The sequence below is a fragment of the Anabrus simplex genome, chromosome X, assembly GCF_040414725.1.
Source record: "Anabrus simplex isolate iqAnaSimp1 chromosome X, ASM4041472v1, whole genome shotgun sequence".
In the NCBI taxonomy this organism is placed as follows: Eukaryota; Metazoa; Arthropoda; class Insecta; order Orthoptera; family Tettigoniidae; genus Anabrus; species Anabrus simplex.
Genome location: NC_090279.1, coordinates 198,045,084 through 198,064,256, shown reverse-complemented (window position 1 = coordinate 198,064,256; position 19,173 = coordinate 198,045,084). Strand labels below are relative to the sequence as shown.

General features: G+C 38.6%; 1 protein-coding gene across 2 annotated transcripts in view; it reads right to left on the bottom strand.

The window, feature by feature from the left end:
* LOC136886011 (ubiquitin-conjugating enzyme E2 G1) overlaps nt 1-19,173 on the bottom strand; it is a 65,615-nt gene that overhangs the window by 16,084 nt on the left and 30,358 nt on the right. For both annotated transcript variants that reach the window (XM_067158722.2, XM_067158723.2), the window contains exons 4-5: nt 15,660-15,838; nt 3,087-3,205 (exon numbers count right to left, since the gene is read on the bottom strand). In XM_067158722.2, coding sequence (XP_067014823.1) covers nt 3,125-3,205; nt 15,660-15,838 — 260 coding nt within the window. In that variant the 3' untranslated portion in view covers nt 3,087-3,124. The remainder of the gene's footprint in view (nt 1-3,086; nt 3,206-15,659; nt 15,839-19,173) is intronic.

The window sequence follows — 19,173 nt, the reverse complement described above, 5'->3', positions numbered from 1 at the left end:
CACGTTGGGTGGGCGATGCGGCGAGATCCACGGCTACAAGTCACTTGCTCGGTGGGGAACGCGGATATATCCGCCGATTCAATTTTTTTTTTTTCTCAGTTGCCTGCCTGCAGAGGTTTCTTTTCTTTTCAGCAGCGTATTCCGGATGAGTCTGCCCTGCGATGTGATTTTCTTCAACTATGTTCTCCCAATACCTATGTGTCATCCATGAGTTGCAACATAAAGAACGCAACTGACGTCCGGGCAAGAACGACCTAAGGCCTAATAGCTCCACGCTGAAGCTTTAGCTCACCGCCTAATTGTCCCTTGGATGTAATAATATTGCTGTTGAAGGGATTTCTAGTGATTATGACACTGAAAAGACATCTCTGATGACACTTTAGAACTGTGACCTGATTTATTATCTCCTTCCTTCACAACTAGAGTGTGTGTTTATCGCGAGTTACACAACATTTTATTATCGTACGCATCCGTAATATTTTATGATTTCCGTCCAAACTGCTGAGACCAGGGTTCTATTCGATCCTTTTTCTTACATTTTTTTCTGCTAAAATATTTGTAACGAATTACCGGCCCCCATTGTTAGAGGAAGATGATTTCCGGGTCATGATAAACGAAATGTTGGAATTTAGCGGGGAGAATTGTGGTATTAGTGAAGTAAGTTCTGCCGAAGGGGAATTCGTAAGTGACAGGAAATTACCTGGAATAAGTACTGCACGCTCGTAGCTGATGCAAATGTTCAGCAGTTGCAAAAGAGACGACACATGTTCGATTCCAGTTCAAGTAGCGATCATGACAATGACAGTTGTGACGATAATACTGATTACAATCCAACCATTGCAAGTTCTTTATCAACTTATACTGAAAATGGACAAAGAAATTCCCCCTTTGATCCAAATTTCCATCGTGATGTAATGAGAGTGTTTTTAGGGAAAACAAAACTGAGCGAAATATTTTAATTACTTTATGACGAGATATGCCAGAAGATAGCTGAACAGACAAAAGATGCCGAGCAGGAAATCGCACACAAAACCCAGTTTAGTAAGACGAAAGGTAGGAATCGAGATCAAGACCGTGTCCGAACAAATAAGGATGAAATAAAGCTTCTTATGGTCATACTGTTGCCGCAGGGGATTGTACAGAAACCTAAATTAGGACATTATTTCTCGCAATCGCTTGTTCACTACGCCTATTTTCTATGAGCTGATGATACAGAAGAGATTTTTTCTCGCCAGATTGAGTGGCCTGGCCGGCCTCCTGACACCAACTTGGCAGGTTTGATTCTGGCTCAGACCAGTGGTATTTGAACGTGCTCAAATACGTCGGCCTCTTGTAAGCAGATTTACTGGCATGCAAAAGAACTCCTGAGGGACTAAATTCTGGCACCTCAGTGTCTCCGAAAACCGTAAAAGTAGTTAGTGGGACGTGAAGCCAATAACATTATTATTAGATTTTTCTCCACAGCTTTATACATATCTCCGACAATGAGGTGAATAATGCAAAACTTCCTCCAAAAATATACGAGATAAATCCAGTATTTGACCACCTGTTAGCAAAATTTTCGGAAGCTTATACCCTGATGGCAAAATGTCAATTGATGACAACCTCTTGCTATGGAAAGGATGGCTAGGGTGTAAAGTTTACATAACAAGAAAACGATCGCGTTTCGGAATGGAATTATATAAATTATGCGAAGGCGAGACAGGTTATATAACATGACCTGCTTCCGTGTGTATCATTATGAACAGCTGTAAAAGACATAACACTGTGAAGACTGTAAATATTACCTGTATTGTAGTGTAATGTAGTCAGTTTATGTCACTTAGTAATTGTAGGGAGGCTATATAAACTTGATCCCTGGAAAGCGCAAACCAACATAACAGAAAATTTCGTGAGTTATTTATTTATTTATTTACAGAGTTTACGCCCACATTGGAGCACTTAAATCAGACTACAACAAATCTGTCTTCCTTTTCTTCTCCCAAAAAGTCTTGAGTCTGGTTGACCTGGCTGCCCTCTCCGCATCTGTTGTTTCCCCTGTACAGTGGTCAGAGGAAGACTGATGCATTTATTCTTCAAAATACTTTTCTCGCCTCTGTTTTCTATGGTTTGCATGGTAATATCCAACTCCTCCAAATCACTTTTAACTTCTTTAAACCAATTAATTTTGTGAGTATTATAATTTATTCCATTGCACATCTTTTAAGTATATGTAAACTTTGTAAATCTACAATTTACATATACAGAAACATTTATTTCCAGGCAGAGATTGATAGTAAACTGCCTAAAATATTCAGGTGAAAGTTATTGTATAAACAAAAACCAGAGCTTTGCTGTTAGGAAGAAGCAATCTCGATATCACAGTGTGAAAGCACTTAGTACGTTTTTGCACAAAGTATTGAAAAATTAAAATAGAATTTTTCAAGAATTAAATACATTATATTCAAGTAAATATTTCTCTTTTGGCCCTTCAATAGTTCATTTTAGTCTAAGATTGTTTTTAATCAAGTAATTAAATATTTTCTTCAATCAGGGAAATCGCTCCCCACCTGAGAGTGAGCTAGTGTGTACCGAGCTCCCCGCTTAAGGGGTTAATACTTTCCTTTCATTTTTAGAAATTGTAGATATTTTCACTGTACCCGCGCAGACATGATTTAAAATGTCATGTCGAAAAAAAATCGTATCTAGAGTGTCCACATCCCTGCTGGATAGTTATTATTCGTATACTGAGTAATACGTTTTCTCGCTTAACACTTTCTTTTTCCTGGTCCCGTGCAGGAATGTCTTAACAAGGTTTTACTGTATTTCGATGAGAAAACTTCCCATGCTTTTGTATCGCTCACTTGCCGAAGCACAGTTCGTAAACTATAGAGGTATTCTATAATCAAAAGTGATAAGTTCTGCCATAAGGAAGGACAAGATGAAGTATAAGATTTAATAGGTAACAAAGAAAAACCTCATGCATCTACAGTAAAAAGGAGAAGAAACAAGCAAGAGAAAATAACCACACAGAGTTCAGATTTTACTTAATATTAAACAGGATGTGTGTAGTCATGCTTAATATTCTGCAGAGAAAAATGTGTTACCTCGTTTTTAAGTCTTCCCAAATTGAAATAAAACTGCCCTACAAACATTCCTCTTGACTTTTCCGTACACACCGGGCTACTTTCCGCTTAAAATCTGAGTAATTTTCTCTCCACTCTTTCTGCAAAACAAATACACAGAAAATATCATTAAAACAACAATTCAACACCAATACAAGTTGAAATACCAAATAATGCAGTATAGGCTGACCTGAGTTTTAAATCAACCATTTCAAATGATTTTAAACATTGAGGTACAAAAAAATAATTTCTAATTAACAAACATTCAAAGTTTAAACAAAAGTAACAAATTATTGCATTTCACCAACTTAATTCACGTTATTTGTAGAGAAACATGGTGCTCAATACAAACTTTAGCCTAATATAAATATAGGAAAATAACACGTAAGTGTCAAATCAAGTCAGAAAGCAAGAGAGAAGGAAATAAGGAAAGAACATGCATGAGTGGCCAAAAGTCATCGGAAGACACTGAGGGCTGAATTCATAGTCAGCACTTATACATAAGTGGAGCGCTTAAGTAATAAGGGATCACATAGTAAGAATTCACTTATGAGTTTACATTTCATAGAGAGCACTTAAAGAGCACACTCATTGATACAGTAAGTATTCACTGAAGATGTGGCATTGCTGTATATTATGCTCATGCTTCCTGGATCGCGTAGTTCTGGCTACAGAATAGTGGGATGATCTATTGTGTTTTGTTTATCGAAGGAGATCACACGACCGTGCGCGACATTTGAGGTTAAAAGATTTATGTGGTTACCAGAATGGAGAACAAAACAGCGAGCTGAGATGGCACCTGCAAGAACTTGCGTTTAAATACATGCACATAACATAGAACAAGCAGACCGACTCAGTTTCTCATCAGAATATGAATGATATGGGAAAAACTTGCTGTGGACAATGCAAACTAAGAAAATGCCCAGTCTAATTTTCTTAATATGTTTATAGTTATTCAGGTAATTGAACCTATACAAATATTCACCCAAATGTAGAATATCTAGCCTTGCAACACTTTCAAATATATCCATAGCCGTTAAGTTGTAATAAGCCTAATTACTTCCCCAATAAAATGTAAATAGTATGTTTTGATGTGCGATGCCATAATTTCAGAAACTTCTGATATAATACAGCAAACGATTGGTTGACTAACCTCCTATAATTAGCACAAATCAACCTTAAAATAAATGGTGGTAGTGCAACACGTTCATTTTTCTTGTAACTCAGTATAGTTATTTTAGATTTAGAATTCCATCTGACTGGCTAAGATCTACTTTTGTCACCATACCTAAAAAGGCTAGTGCATCACATTGTGATGATTATCATATGATCAGCCTAATGTCCCATGCGCTAAAGGTATTTCTGCAAATCATCCACACTCGAATCTACCTCAAATGCGAACGCCAAGTTGGACATACTCAGTTTGGCTTTAGGAATGTACTGGGTACTCGCGAGGTGCTTTTTTCCTTGAATGATTTGACCCAGAGATGCCTAGATATGAATGCAGATGTGCACGCTTGCTACATCGACTACCGAAAAGCTTTTGATTGCGTATCTCATGCAAAACTTGAGATTTTAAAATCTACTGGTGTAGATGTTGGTGATCTTCGTATCATTACCCATTTGTACTGTAATCAAACTGCAGAGGTCAAAGTAGAAGGAACTACTATTGAGGACATAGCTATACGAAGAGGTGTCCGCCAGGGATGTGTCTTGTCCCCACTCCTTTTCAACATCTACTCTGAAGCTGTGTTCAGAGAGGCTATGGAAGATATTAGTCTAGGTATCAAGATCGATGGCTATGTCATTAATAACATCCGATTTACTGATGACACGATTGTGTTAGCCAGCAACCCTAGTTATTAATGGTTATGAATTTCATGTTTTTGGACCGTATTGAACTGAGAATAATATATAAGTAATAATAATAACAACGTAAACGTTATTATTATTACTTATATATTAACCCTAGTTATCTTCAAATCATTACAAACAACATTGTGAGGACCAGTGAAACCTACGGTTTATCCTTGAATATTAACAAGACAAAGCTAAATGTATTCTCGAAAACACAAAAACAGACCTCCCTTTACAACATCGTCCAACAAGTATCTACCATCAAATATCTTGGAACTCTAGTGAACCAACATTGTGATTCAAAATGTGAAATCTTATCCAGGATTGGACAAGCAAACATATGTTCAATACCATGAGGACCTTATTCACCAGCCGAGAACTCCACCTCCAACTCAGAGTTCGAATGCTACGTTATGTCTTTCCTGTCCTTCTGTATGGTTTCGAAGGGTGGACGCTCAGCCCTTTATTGCAGAAGCGGATTGAATCTTCAGAAATTTACTTATACAGAAGAATACTCCAAATATCTTGGGTAGAAAAGAAGACGAATGAAGAAGTCCTCAACATCTTGAACAAGAAGAGCTTCTCATAACCATCAAGGACAGTAAGCTCAGCTACCTCGGGCACACCATGACAGGCGAACGATATGAACTTCTCCGACTGATCATTCAAGGGAAGATTGATGGGAAAAGATCTGTGGGAAGACGGAGAAATTCCTGGCTGAAAGACCTGCGGCGGTGGTATGGACATACGCCAATAGAAATCTTCTGTGCTGCCGTTTCGCATGTAACCATGATCAATTGGATCGCCAACCTTCGGAGGGAGACTGCGTCATAAGACAGTATAGTTCTTTACTGTTCCATAGGCCTACTGTCTTGATAACTTATCAACTTGTAACACGTTTCCAATTAAGTGAAATACCGGTAATGATGATGGTGATGCTGCTGCTTGCTGATGATAATAATAATAATAATAATAATAATAATAATAATAATAATAATAATAATAATAATAACCTGAAATTAAGAGATGGCATAAAATCTCAAAAAAATATCTTCATTAATGGTGAGACAGCGAGTTCTCTAGAGGTTTTGTTCACTCTCTCAATCAAAGAAACAAGAATATTCGGAACTCTCACTTTACTAATATGAAACCTCCTTTAAATTGTTGGTCACATTACATTGATAGGATTTTCCATCTCTACTGTCGTGCATGGAAAGAATTCTGTGAATGAAATGCAACATATTCAGCAAAATCATTATCCTCCATCTTACTGCAACATAAGTGAGTCACTTAAGTGTGTGTGGGAGGTCCACTTGTAGCAATAAGTGGGACACTTAAGTAGGTAATATGAAATAAAACCTGGCTTATAAAGGGCACTTATGTATAAGTGCTGTCTATGAATTCGGCCCTGAATGTGATATTAATAACGAGTTGCTCCTCCGCGAGCCCACTAAACGGCAGCAATACGGCGAGGCATCGACTGAAGGGATGTGGACCCACACATTTTGCACGGCTACCCGCAACTGGTCTTGTGTAGTTGGTGCAGGGTTCATGGACAGTACACCAGCATTGAGAGCATCCTATAAATGCTCGATTGGATTATGACAGGGTATCTGGAGGGCCAATCCAGTCATAACTTCACTGGAGTGCTCTTTCAACCACCTGCGTGCCACCAACATGACATGGTGCATTGGCCTGTTGAAACTTGGCATCTCCATCACAGTACTCTAGGGCCAGAATGGGAAGCAGATGTCTTAAAGAATATCCACATTACACACACCTGTCAGTGCTCCCTGCAGCTGGACAATGGGGCCTAATTGCTACCGTAAAATGCTGCAGAGACCAGAACTCATCTACCTTCCGCCCGGACACAATCTTGTTGACGCAGGATCCATAGCTTCAAGGGGCATACGAGACACTCTCACGCGTCCATCAGCTCGATACAAATGGAACTGGGATTCATCGGACCACACCACACGCCGCCACTGTTGCCAATGTTCGCGGGCCCATGCATGTCCTTGAGCTCTGTGTCGAGGTGTCAGCAAAGGGACACAAGTTTGTCGTCTGCTGGTGAAGCCTATGCGGTGCAGTTGCCTCCTTACAGTCCTGGTAGAAATGGGTTCCTGACTCCCAACATCCAACCGGGCAGTGATCTGACACACAGTAGTCCGTTGAGCACCCAGCATGGTTCTGCAGCGGCGACGTGATGTCCATTCGTTAAACACGTGTGGTCCTCCCGTGAGGCAGTTTACGTGGGTGGTAACATTCTCTCTGCAATACTGAAGATCCAACCTCGACACTGTTGACCCCGGAAACCCGAATATGCATGTAATCTCCGTAATGCTGTGACCCATGAGCCGATGATCATTCCACGCTCAACGTCGGTTAAGTTGCAACGTGTTGCCATCTTCACGACACTGGTGTCTGTGTAACAAAAAGTTTTCAGCCTGTCAAACGCACACATCGAATTTATGACGTGCTAAGCAAAAAAACGTGTTAATGAGGAACGCACTAATGAGGTTTCACTGTACATATCCATTTCATGGATACAGCGGTATTTCAGAAATACGAAAAAAGTATAGTCCGCCCACAGACCGAATTTGCGATGTTTTACAGTACATGGATCCACTCCAAAATTATTTCAAATGAAACATTTGTACCACAGCCAGCAGTCATTGAAGAACAAGTCGAAGAAATGAAAAACACTATCTGTTTAAATATATATTCATTTTAATTGTATTATTATAAGATCTTAACTTGTGATAATGTTAATGTTGATGTTATTTATATGGTTGCCAATTTTCCAATGCCTCTGTTCAGCTGATGACGCAGTATAGCGTCGAAACTAGCAGTGAATAAACGTAATATGTTGTAAATTTACATCTACACAACAAATTGTATAGTACCGAATAAGGTGGATCCTAAAACATTTTGAAGCTTTGTAATCTCAGTTCAATACAAATAAAAATTAATCTTATTACTTTAACCCTTTCCTACCCATATTAAAATGCATGTTTTCCCCAGAATTAAAGCAATTGTTTTCAGCCATCATTATGATAATGCACACATTTATAAAAATGTATATTGTACAAAAACTAATGAACATAGAAATATGATTCTTTCACCAAATAAAAGTCAACAGTATATACATATAGGAAATGGGTGCATTGTAGATTTTAATTTATAACTTCAACTCCTCTTTGTTGGTGGAACAATAGAAAGCAATCGGATTTGCACAAACGAGTTGCATTGTTTACACATAAAGGCTGACCGCATATTTCTTCCAGATAAAGTCCTCTTTTTGTCAGCAGCACATTTCACACACGATTTTACCCTAGCAGGAATTTTCACTATGGAATGGAATTGTTTTGGAGATGTGGTTGCGTCAGGAAGACTTATTTTTCTTTCTACTCGTTTGCGGCAAGTGAAAATCCCAATCAGCTGTTTGAAAATTTGCGTCCTGAATTTTAGCTGTGTTGTTCCATGTCTACTGGTGCAGGGTCTATTACTTTGGTCAAATACAACAAATGAATTCACTATAGCAATGTTTATAATGAAATAGAAGACATACTCCCACCATTTCATGGATGGTCTGCCAACTTCGTAATATGAATGTGCTTGATCACTTCGGTCAACTCACCCATATTTTTCATGTAGTTGTGTACAATTTCTGGTGCTTGCACATCAATTCTTTCATTCCTATGCCCCGTTTTTTCTTCAAGGTTAAAAAAAACTGCAGGGTTACTGTTGGTACTGAGGAAAGCAACGTCTCTTATCATGCCAGACTGTGGCAATGACATCTCCAGCTTGCATAAATTTAGAATCCCCTCTTTTCATCTTCAGGCTTTTGGTATTTTTGAAGAGTAAGGGCCAATCTTTTCTGTTAGTTCTCGCTGTTCCACAACCATAAGTCTTATTGTCATTCAATATTGACAGGAGTTTTGGTGAAGTGAAAATGTTATCAAAATATAGGTGATGATACTTTCGCCAGTATTTCCTACTCAATTCGAGAACAACTTGTTCACCTAGCAGCAAATCTTTATTCCTCTTTTGTTTCTTTCTGAGGTAGAGATCAATGTCTAAAGTATAACCTGACCTTGTTGCCAAAACACAAGTTTTCAACCCCCATTTGGTAGGTTTAGACTTGATATACTGTTTTATACCTAACCTACCCTTGAAACCAATCCTAGCCTCATCAACACAAAGTTCCTTTTCTGGTTTATAGATTTCTCTGAATACTGCCACAAGGTTGAGAATTTTGTCAGGTCTTTGAAGCGATTTCGCGGCATTGCCTGAACTACTAAAGGGCAAGACACAAGGTGATCTGACCAATACATATGTGTGTCATGTAGCTCAACAATACCCATATAGATTAATATTCCAAAATATGCCCTTATTTCTTCAATACAAGTATTCCTCCATTTCGTATCAACTATACCTTTCTTACGCTGCAAGTGAGCAGCATGCTCATTCGTTTTCTGGGCAATTAAATCGAAAATGTTTTCATCAAATAAAAGGGAGAAATACTCTAATGTACCACCCACAGGAAGAGAATGGCAAGGCCCTACCTCTTCAGTCAAGTCCGCCGGTTCGACCTAAGAATGTATTTGTCCACTGAAAGTTAGGCCTACAATCTGTGTACGTCGTCATTTCCTGAAATATCGTCACTTTCATTTTCACTATCCACTTCACTGAGTTCACTTAAGCCACTACTAACAGTTTCACAGTCAGAATTATCGTTCACCAAACGTTCAATGTCGTTATCGCATAAAATATTTTCACGCGAATTAAGCGTCGACATGTTTGTTTACAATATGTCACTGCCTTCCGTATTTTGTGTTCTAATACGCCTGCTAAGGTTTTAAAAGAAGAAAACGAATATCTTTGGTCTCTAGGAAGTGCACATGCTAGTAATAGTAAGTTACATTTGTCTATCGGCTGATAGATGGCTCATACATGAGACTAGAAGTACAAGTACGCTTTACTACGCTATGGACGGGAGACCTTAAACTTTCGCGCTACGCATTACTACGCTATGGGAGGGAGAGGGTTAAATGATTGTGCTCCCACACATTTCAGTCTGTCTGCCTGTAGGTACCTGAATATTTTCCCGAGCATCTATATATAAAATGTCAGGAGTAAAGAAATGAAAATCACAGATAAGGCTTTCTGCAGATGTTAATACTGTATGAAGTAAAGAATAAGTTGCAGGATTATGACAGACTGCAGAAAGTCCTTGACAAAGTTGTGATATTTGACAGCACACAATAATATGATGGTAAACAGGAATGAAAAGTCAGGTTGTAAGCTTCACCACGAGGAAAAGCCCTACAATATAAACAGCTTGGAGAAATCATTATGCACAACGTAAGCGAGAAAGCAACATGGATAAATAGAAGCAAAAAAATAAACCAATTTCTAACCTGGTCAACTTATATATATACAAAAAATAAATTAAAATAAAAAAGCTTGTCAATAGACACTACAAAACTGTAACTTTGCTCAAAGCCACTTATGCTTGCAAAACCTTGTTCCAAATTAAAAATGAAAGAAGAACTGATCAGCTCCTCAAAACTGAAAGAAGAATTATCAGAACTTGAATAAATAAAAAGTACCAAGTTGAAGGAGTCTAGATAATCCTCCCCAATGAAACTTGTCTATCGAGAGATTGACCCAGTTACCAGCACGATGAAGAAGAAAAGAATCTCATTTCTTTCACATCTTACGATTACCAGAAAACAGAATTTTATGACAACTAGTGATAAGAAATCTGGGAAAGAAGACAGGAGGGCATTGGATCAAAGAAATTCAAGAGGATCTCAAAACAGTTGGACTCGAAATTACAGATGTGGAAAACAAGAATAAAATTACCACCCTTCTTAAAGAAACAAGTTTTCAACTGAAATGATGCACAGAATGCCTGTAGAGATTTCAGACGAATTAAGAACACTGTGATCAGAATGAAGAAGTACCGGGTAGATAAGAAGAATCAAACAGTGCAACCTTCAAAGAAAAAAGTGTACATGGAAGACTCAAGTGGTTCAATGTGGCCAATAATAATAATAATAATAATAATAATAATAATAATAATAATAATAATAATAATAATAATATATTGTAAGTTTCATTAATTTATTTCTACTAGATTGAGAGTATCATTTTATTTCAGAAGTGAGAAATTACACAATAGATAGAAAAAAAAAAAAAAAAAGAAAAGAAAAAAAAAAAAAAAACAGCTGGCATCAAGAGTTAAATGGCCATTTAAAAATCTGGCAGTCAATATGTTAACACACTAATGACCACATCTGTAAATTCTATGGGCTTCCATTCTTTCAGAATTGTTCAAGCCTATAACTTCTACGAGCTTGAACGTATGATTTAATTTTAAATTCCTGCCCAATACTTTTACAGGCTGAGTTATAGCCAAATGTTTGTGGTTACTACGCCATAACAACCTCTGTGATTAGATGGCACTTGACACCAGTTTTGTTCTATTTTCACAAATCAAAGGTGCAGTGCAGAAAAGTGAAAGAATGTAATGTATCATCTATGAATGTAGCAATAAAGATGGTGCAAAATGTCTCAGAAAAGAGGAAATAACTAATCCAACAGGTGATGGTGAAATAGATGAATTGGAAAATAACAGTGGTGTGTTTGAAGCTTATGTATTGCAAATAATTTTGTATAAGCCAAATTAAAACGTTTGGACATAGTCCTAGGCTTGGTAATGAAAATGTTCATGAGGGATAATTTTCCTACACCAATATACAGTATGTTAGCTTGTGAATTAATTCATAGGTAACATATAATTTGATGATTATGATATTGATGTATGGGCCTCCGGAGAAGCCTGGTGCAGACCTTTCAAGTTGAAGACCATGGGCGATATACAGTACATGCCTGTGAAAATAGTACCCTACCTAGAACGAAACCTAATTTTGAAGATGGCAGTTTTTACAGTATGTATTTTCCCCGGAATAGCATGCATTTAAATGTACTATCAAATATTGGGACAAATTCTCTGAAAAGCATAACTCAAATATTATATCATTATCGCATTCTTTAATACACTGAGGTCGAAGGCCGTACATCCTACAGGCTGTCATTTACTCCGGAGAACGGAGCCCGCACGGTGCACGTTCTCCAGTTTTTGTCGTTCATTCTACTAAACGAACATACTTCGTGTGTTGATCGACACTACAGTATAAGATTTGGTTCGTATAGTCCTCGAAAGATATAAATGGCAGCAAACTAAAGCTCTACACATAATATTCTTCCTTTCAAATCGTGTCAGCTGTGTTGACTCTACAGCAGTGTGCACGTAATGGCGGCCGCATGCGAACAAAGACTGAACGACAGTGATTTATACCAAATGAGCAGACCTAACAGATCACACATCATATTTATGTACTAATTACTACATAGATGTATCACATGTATAAACAATTCTGAATGGCCTAAGAACCAAATAAACTTAAATATCAGGCATATTTTATTGATTAAGGTTATAAGTTGAACTTAAAAAGAAAAACCTACAAATTGCAATCCACTATTTCAATGGTAAGGATCTATCAATTGTATTAGAGTTTTTACAGATATGAAGAAGAAAGTATGAACCGTACAAATGTACAACCGGCTATCACGGTTAGTGATGTATGATAAGGAAACAGACTGATGCTGATGGTCAACGAGTTTTGTGTGTGTGTGAAGGGTAGCAACGTGGTTACTGTGGTAGCTGCCAGTGATGTTCATTAGTTACGTCGCAAATGCAAGATGACCCTTGATTTTCCACATGCAATTCTGAGAAGAAAAAAAGTCTTCTTCGATTCGGAGAATACGGTATGTATATACGAGAGATCATGGATTCTGCACGTAAATCCAGGTTCTTATTACCGTATTTACATGAATAATCCCCGCACCCTAATTTTAGGAAGGTTCATTTTGAAAAGGAAAAAAAAAAAAAATGTACTAAAATTCCTTCCATAGCAAGAATAACATACGCATAAACAAACACTGCGTATCACTCCACAAGGTCCACGTGGTCTTTACGCAAATATGAACATGTAAATTTACGGATATAACTGCTTTCCGTGAACAGATTTGAGATGATAAAAATACATTATCCCTGATATAAAATATATTTGCCATGAGGTTAGGCCTACTTACGTGACAGGCATTTCATTAGTCTGAACTTGCAATAGGCTCAATTCCCTGCAGATCGGAAGGTTCATTGTCTCTTGTATTACTAGAATCCTCTCCTAAATTACTTACAAATTTGTCACATTCCACGTCTAAGGCTACTCGTCCACTGGAAACGACTACACAAGATTACGAGCTCAGGCAACTACGTGCGTACAAGCGCGACTGATCCCAAAGCGAAGATTGTTACGGAACCGCGTCCACTGCAAGCGACCTCGAGTAGCCGACTTCACACGATTACAGGCGACAACAGACAGATCCCACTCGAATGGGATTTGCCGTGTGCAGTCGCCTGTACTCCACGGTTCCTGCAAGCATCCAGTTGTCTGTCGTCGTCATATGCAACATTATTTTTATCGTTACTACATTTGTCATGGATGTAGATAGTGAAAAGTTGATAAGTGCAGTTTGTGAAAGAACACCACTATGGAATATGAAAGATAAACACTATCATTCTCGAAATATACAACGCAAACTATGGTCGAAGGTTGAAGAGGATGTGGGTGTTGAAAATGGTAAGCACTCTTATTAAATTATTATTTATTTATTTATTTATATAATATGCTGGACTGAGTAGCTCAGACGGTAGAGCGCTGGCCTTTGGGTCCAACTTGACAGGTTCGATTCTGGCTCACCTGTGGTATTTCAAGGTGCTCAAATATGTCAGCCTCGTGTAGGTAGATTTACTGGCACGTAAAACAACTGTTGCAGGACAGAATTCACGTACCTCGGCATCTCCAAAAACCATTAAAATTTAGTTTGCGGTTTAAAACAAATAACTTTATTATTATTATTTATAATATATTTTTATAATTTCAATGCGAGAATATACACAGTTCCTGTTGTAATATAAAATTAAAATGAAATGAAAAATGCCTCCTTCCATACACGAAGTTTCCTGAGAATCGCAAACTCACCATGAGAAATAAACTCCAGCAAGTTTTTATAGATGAGGATGAATTACGTAACACTTCTTTGCACACGCCATCTCCGCATACGTACACACCATCCCCGCAGTCCTGGACCACTGAACCAACACCCGAAACAAGCTCTCCAAGCGGCATCAGGCTCCAAAGATGTGGGCTTACGACAATCGTTTGGCAACTTTTCCAGTGCATCATTGACTTCGTGTTAAAGTATTTAAAGTGATATGTGTTGTGGAGATACAACAAACTAAAAAGAGAGTATAATTGAAAACACCACTTAAGAGACTTTTCAAATTAAATTTAAAGATTTTATATTTGTGTTTAACCCTCTTTACTTATTTTCTTATGGATTGTGTGCTTCTCTCTCGTTTTTGTATGTTACACTGATGAATTAAATTGCATATTTAATTCAATCTTTGATTCTTGAATAAATATAAATATAAAAAATAAAAATAAAGATAACAAAGAAAATAAAAATATATATCAACACTTTTTAATGACTATTCATGTCACAGTTAAATGTTCCCAAGGTGATATCGTCTCCCTGAAGTTTGACGTTTCGGCTATTTTTGGCTCTATTGCATTCAAAATACGTATAGTGAAACGTTTCTGGATGCATCCGATAATAATCAAAGAACTTCTGGGGGTCTTTGTCCAAATCATTGTGCAGATGATTGAATTCTTCCACTGGCTTCCTTTTAGCTAGTATTGGGTTTACCCAGCATCAATGTCTTCTTTTGCGATTTTTCCTCCGACGCCTCATCAGGTAGGGACTCTCCAGTATGTAAACTAAATCCTCATCATCCATCTCACAGAATATTTAATATGTTAAGTAACTTGACAACGTCTACTACAGAAACACACACAGACCTGTACGGAGTGCAGATGCCAACTGACAGCCGCGCAAAGTCGCCTGCAGTGGACAACCCCAGTCACGTGTAGTCGCATGAATCAAAGTCGCCTGTGGTCGCCTCATCTCGCAATTGCGTGTAGTCTCTTCCAGTGGACGAGCAGCCTAAATCACTTCTCACACGCGGTCTCATTTTACTCGGATAGTAACGTGACCAGTGGTGGATAATTCTTTTCGTGCAAGAGACATACCAGCGAATTTGGATGTTACTTTCACGATACAGTAAAACCTCAGTAATTCGAAGTCGTTGGGACGGAAAAATCGACTTCGATTTACGTGATTTCGAATTAACCACCAACTCGTAATTCAGAAATGCAAACCCTTGCCGAGTCACAAAATATTCTAAGTTCCATCCATTACTGCATCCAATTAACATTGATTTCTTACATCTGTGGTTACAGAAGGCATAACTGTATACCCAACATTGAAAACTAGGTGAGCCAGTAGAGTGTTGCCTACCTTGATGCAAATAAAACCCGCACCCCAATTTTGTGCCTTAAGTTTTTTAAATATGCGGGGATTATTGGCGTAAATATGGCATTATTAATACAAGAAACAGAAATCTTCTATTCTTAAAAATATTTTTTGCATTAATGCATATCTGAAGACTACTTTTCTGGATTAGAAAAGAAAAGGGGACTGTAAGAAAGATAAGATACTTACTGCGGCATCTACGTTGGCAGGGCTCTCATCGTTAGGGTCGGCCAACATCGATATGACTGAGATGAGAATAGTTTCCACTGTATGAACTGGGAGCCACCGTTCTGACGCTTTTTCGTAACCCCACTTGTCATCGCCAGGCTCGTGCAAGATTGATATGCACACATCACCGTTCTTTTCAACTGGAATGACCACAAAGAAAAACAATTCAGAACTAGAACATGCATATACATTGTTCATACCCAATACACGAATGTAACATTATGTATTCTTCCTCAAATAAGAGAGGACAGCAACAACCAATACGTAAAGAACCTTCAAAACACCGTGCTTAGCTCAGGGATATACATAAGGACAAAATATTTAGAGGCCTATAAAAAACTACAGGGTCACTACTCTTACGCGATTTTCAGCTTATAGCAAAGGCGGCATGTTTTCACAAACCAGTTTCTAAGAGTTAATTTATTTGAAGACAATAGAATTTCCTTATTCAAGTCTCCTGCACCTCTAGGACTAAAATTTCTGTCACCCTTTGTTACGGCTATCTGTGTTGCTGGAGGATCAATTACATTCAGTAGGCTGGTCTAAACAGCAGCCAATAAGTTTCCTGCTCAATGAAAAGGTGAGAATATCAAGAGAAATAATCAAGGTTCTACTGTAAGAGGAGATATGGCATTTTCTTCAACTCCCACCATATATACCATAGCCAACGTGCCAATTCAGTTGCTCATTTCTCTATTCCAGCAATACATATGGTACGTACGTATCTGACATTCTATCTATGTGACGGGTCAGCGAATGAAGCCCCGCCACCAACTTCTGCCTTTCGACTTTCCTTCTTCAATGATCTCCCAGTCATGTCCCGTTTGCTGAATGTTATTTTTCACTATATCCACATATTTTCTTCTTGGCCATCCTCTTGGTCTTCAGTCTTTCATCTAAAATTGGCATTTTTAAAAAAAAATTCAACTAGCATCGATCCTCTCAAGTCTGTGTCCTGCAGTGTGTCAATTTGAGCGAAGTCTCTGATATCTTCATTACAGATTTTTTTCCTCTCTTCTATATTTTCCAAACATGGCTCTGGCAAATTTCATTTCAGCTGTCTGAATTCTCCCATCATCCTTCTTTCTCATGATCCAACTATCACTACCATAAGTCACAACTGGCTGTAATAAGTTGAGTAAATTGTTCACTTGCATTTTAGTGGCACTTTCTAGTTCCATATGAGGATTTTTAACAACCCTACAAAATGTTCCTCCAGCACTATCAATCTCAAGTTAACGTCTCCCATGGATCCAGTTTTTCACCTACCATAAAAATATAATTTGTCATATTTGAAGCCATTCCTTTTCATTTTCAACTCAGTCAACTAATTCATATATAAAAATTCAGAATTATTTATTCATTAGTTTTGACAGACTGAAGAACCTAAGTTTTTAATATTTAAAATAAATTAATATATATATATATATATATATGGATAATACAATCCTTATGTTAATACAGTGACCTTGAAATCTTTTCACAACTACTCTTAATACTGCAGTGCTCTTCTAGATGCTGTTCTTGGTAACATTTACACAAGGTGTAACAATAAGGTTATGGCAAACTTTCAGGACATACACTGATCAGCCACATTATGACCACCTACCTACTATCAATATACACCCATCTAGGTGATAGCGTCACGTGACGAGGAATGACTGCTAGTCAGACACGCACGGTGCATGTAGTATCAGTGAGAGTGCTGTCCATGAGTAGAATGGGGAAGGCGCGCGATCTATCAGAATTTGACCGAGGGCAGATTGTGATGGCCCGGAGGCTCGGCACGAGCACTTCAGAAACTGCACGACTTGTTGGGTGTTCGAGGGGTGCTGTGGCGAGCATTTTCAACAAGTGGCGAAACAAAGGTGAAACCACGTCCAAACGTTGAGGCTGGGCAGACCGGTAAAACAGGACAGGCAGCGAACTGTGGTGGAACTAACATCAGACTTTAATCCTGGGCAAAGTAAAAGTGTGTCTAAACACACAATGCACGAACACTCCTAAGGCTGAACCTCCGCAGCCAACGACCCATGCACGCGCCAATGTTACCACGACATCGGTAACTATGACTGAAATGGGCATATGACCACTGTCACTGGACGTTTGCGCAGTGGCAGAACATTGCATGGTCTGATGAATAATTATACCTTCATCATGCCGATGGGTGTGTGTGTGTGTGTGTGTGTGTGTGTGAAGAATCCGTCGTCTTCCAGGCAAACAGCTCCTTGACACATGTACTGTAGGACGGAGACGAGCTGGCGGCAGCTCAATTATGCTCTGGGGAACATTCACATGGTCATCTATGGGTCCAGTGGAGCTTGTGCAAGGTACCATGACGGTCAAAAGTATCGTACACTGGTTGCAGACCACGTACACCCCTTCACGACGATCAAGTTTCCCAATGGCAGTGGCATTTTTCAACAGGATAATGCGCCATGTCACAAGGCCAACAGTGTGATGGAGTGGGTCGAGGAACACAGTGGCGAGTTGCAATTGATGTGCTGGCCCTCAATTCACTAGATCATAACCCGATCAAACACATCTGGGATGTGATTGAACGTTGCGTCAGAGCTCATTGCCCCCCCCCCCCCCGAATTTACGGGAATTAGGTGACTTGTGTGAGCAGATGCAGTGCCAACTCCCTCGGGCGACATACCCAAGGCCTCATTGCTTCCACGCTAAGACACGTCACCGCTGTTAACTGTGCCAAAGGTTGACACACCGGCTATTAAGTAGGTGATCAGAATGATCTGGCCGATCAGTGTATTCCTCACATGTAGAAAAAGAAAAGATATTACAGCGAAACCTCGTTAAGACATTTTTGCAGGGGACAAGGAAAAGTAAACTGTTAATCAAGAAAACGTATTAATGAACATAAAAATAAAAACTACCAACAGGGATATGGAAACACTACATACAATTTTTTTTGACACGAGGGCATTTTACGTCCTGAATCCGCGGGTACAATGTAAACTATAGGCCTATTTACCATTTCTAAAGACAAGAGGAAAGTATTAAAAAGGTACGAAAAACACGAGAGAACAAATACGAAAACCTTTTCTGATGGGGATTATAAATTAACAAGTACCAGTACACTGAAAGGTGTGAAACAAATATGGAAACTTGTACACAGGGCCCAACAAAAATAATGAAATATTGCTGTAGATCACACTCTTTCTAATAGAAATGTTAGTACGAGCCTTTTGTTTTGGAGCAGCGGGTTATTAAATGTTATTTTCTTGTCACACTCTTAGATGATGTATTGGAGGTTACACTCGACCATCTGCAACTGCGAGGAGTGAGGAATGACTTTGGCTGCCATTTTGAATCGAACAAAACAAAGAATGGAACAAAACTTCGATCAACTTGAGTGATCGAGTTAAAACTCGAAGGTTGGAGTTTCAACATTCACAACCTATGCGCGCTTAAGTCAGTCCACTTTCGGACAAATTTTAGTTTTGTCCTCATTATT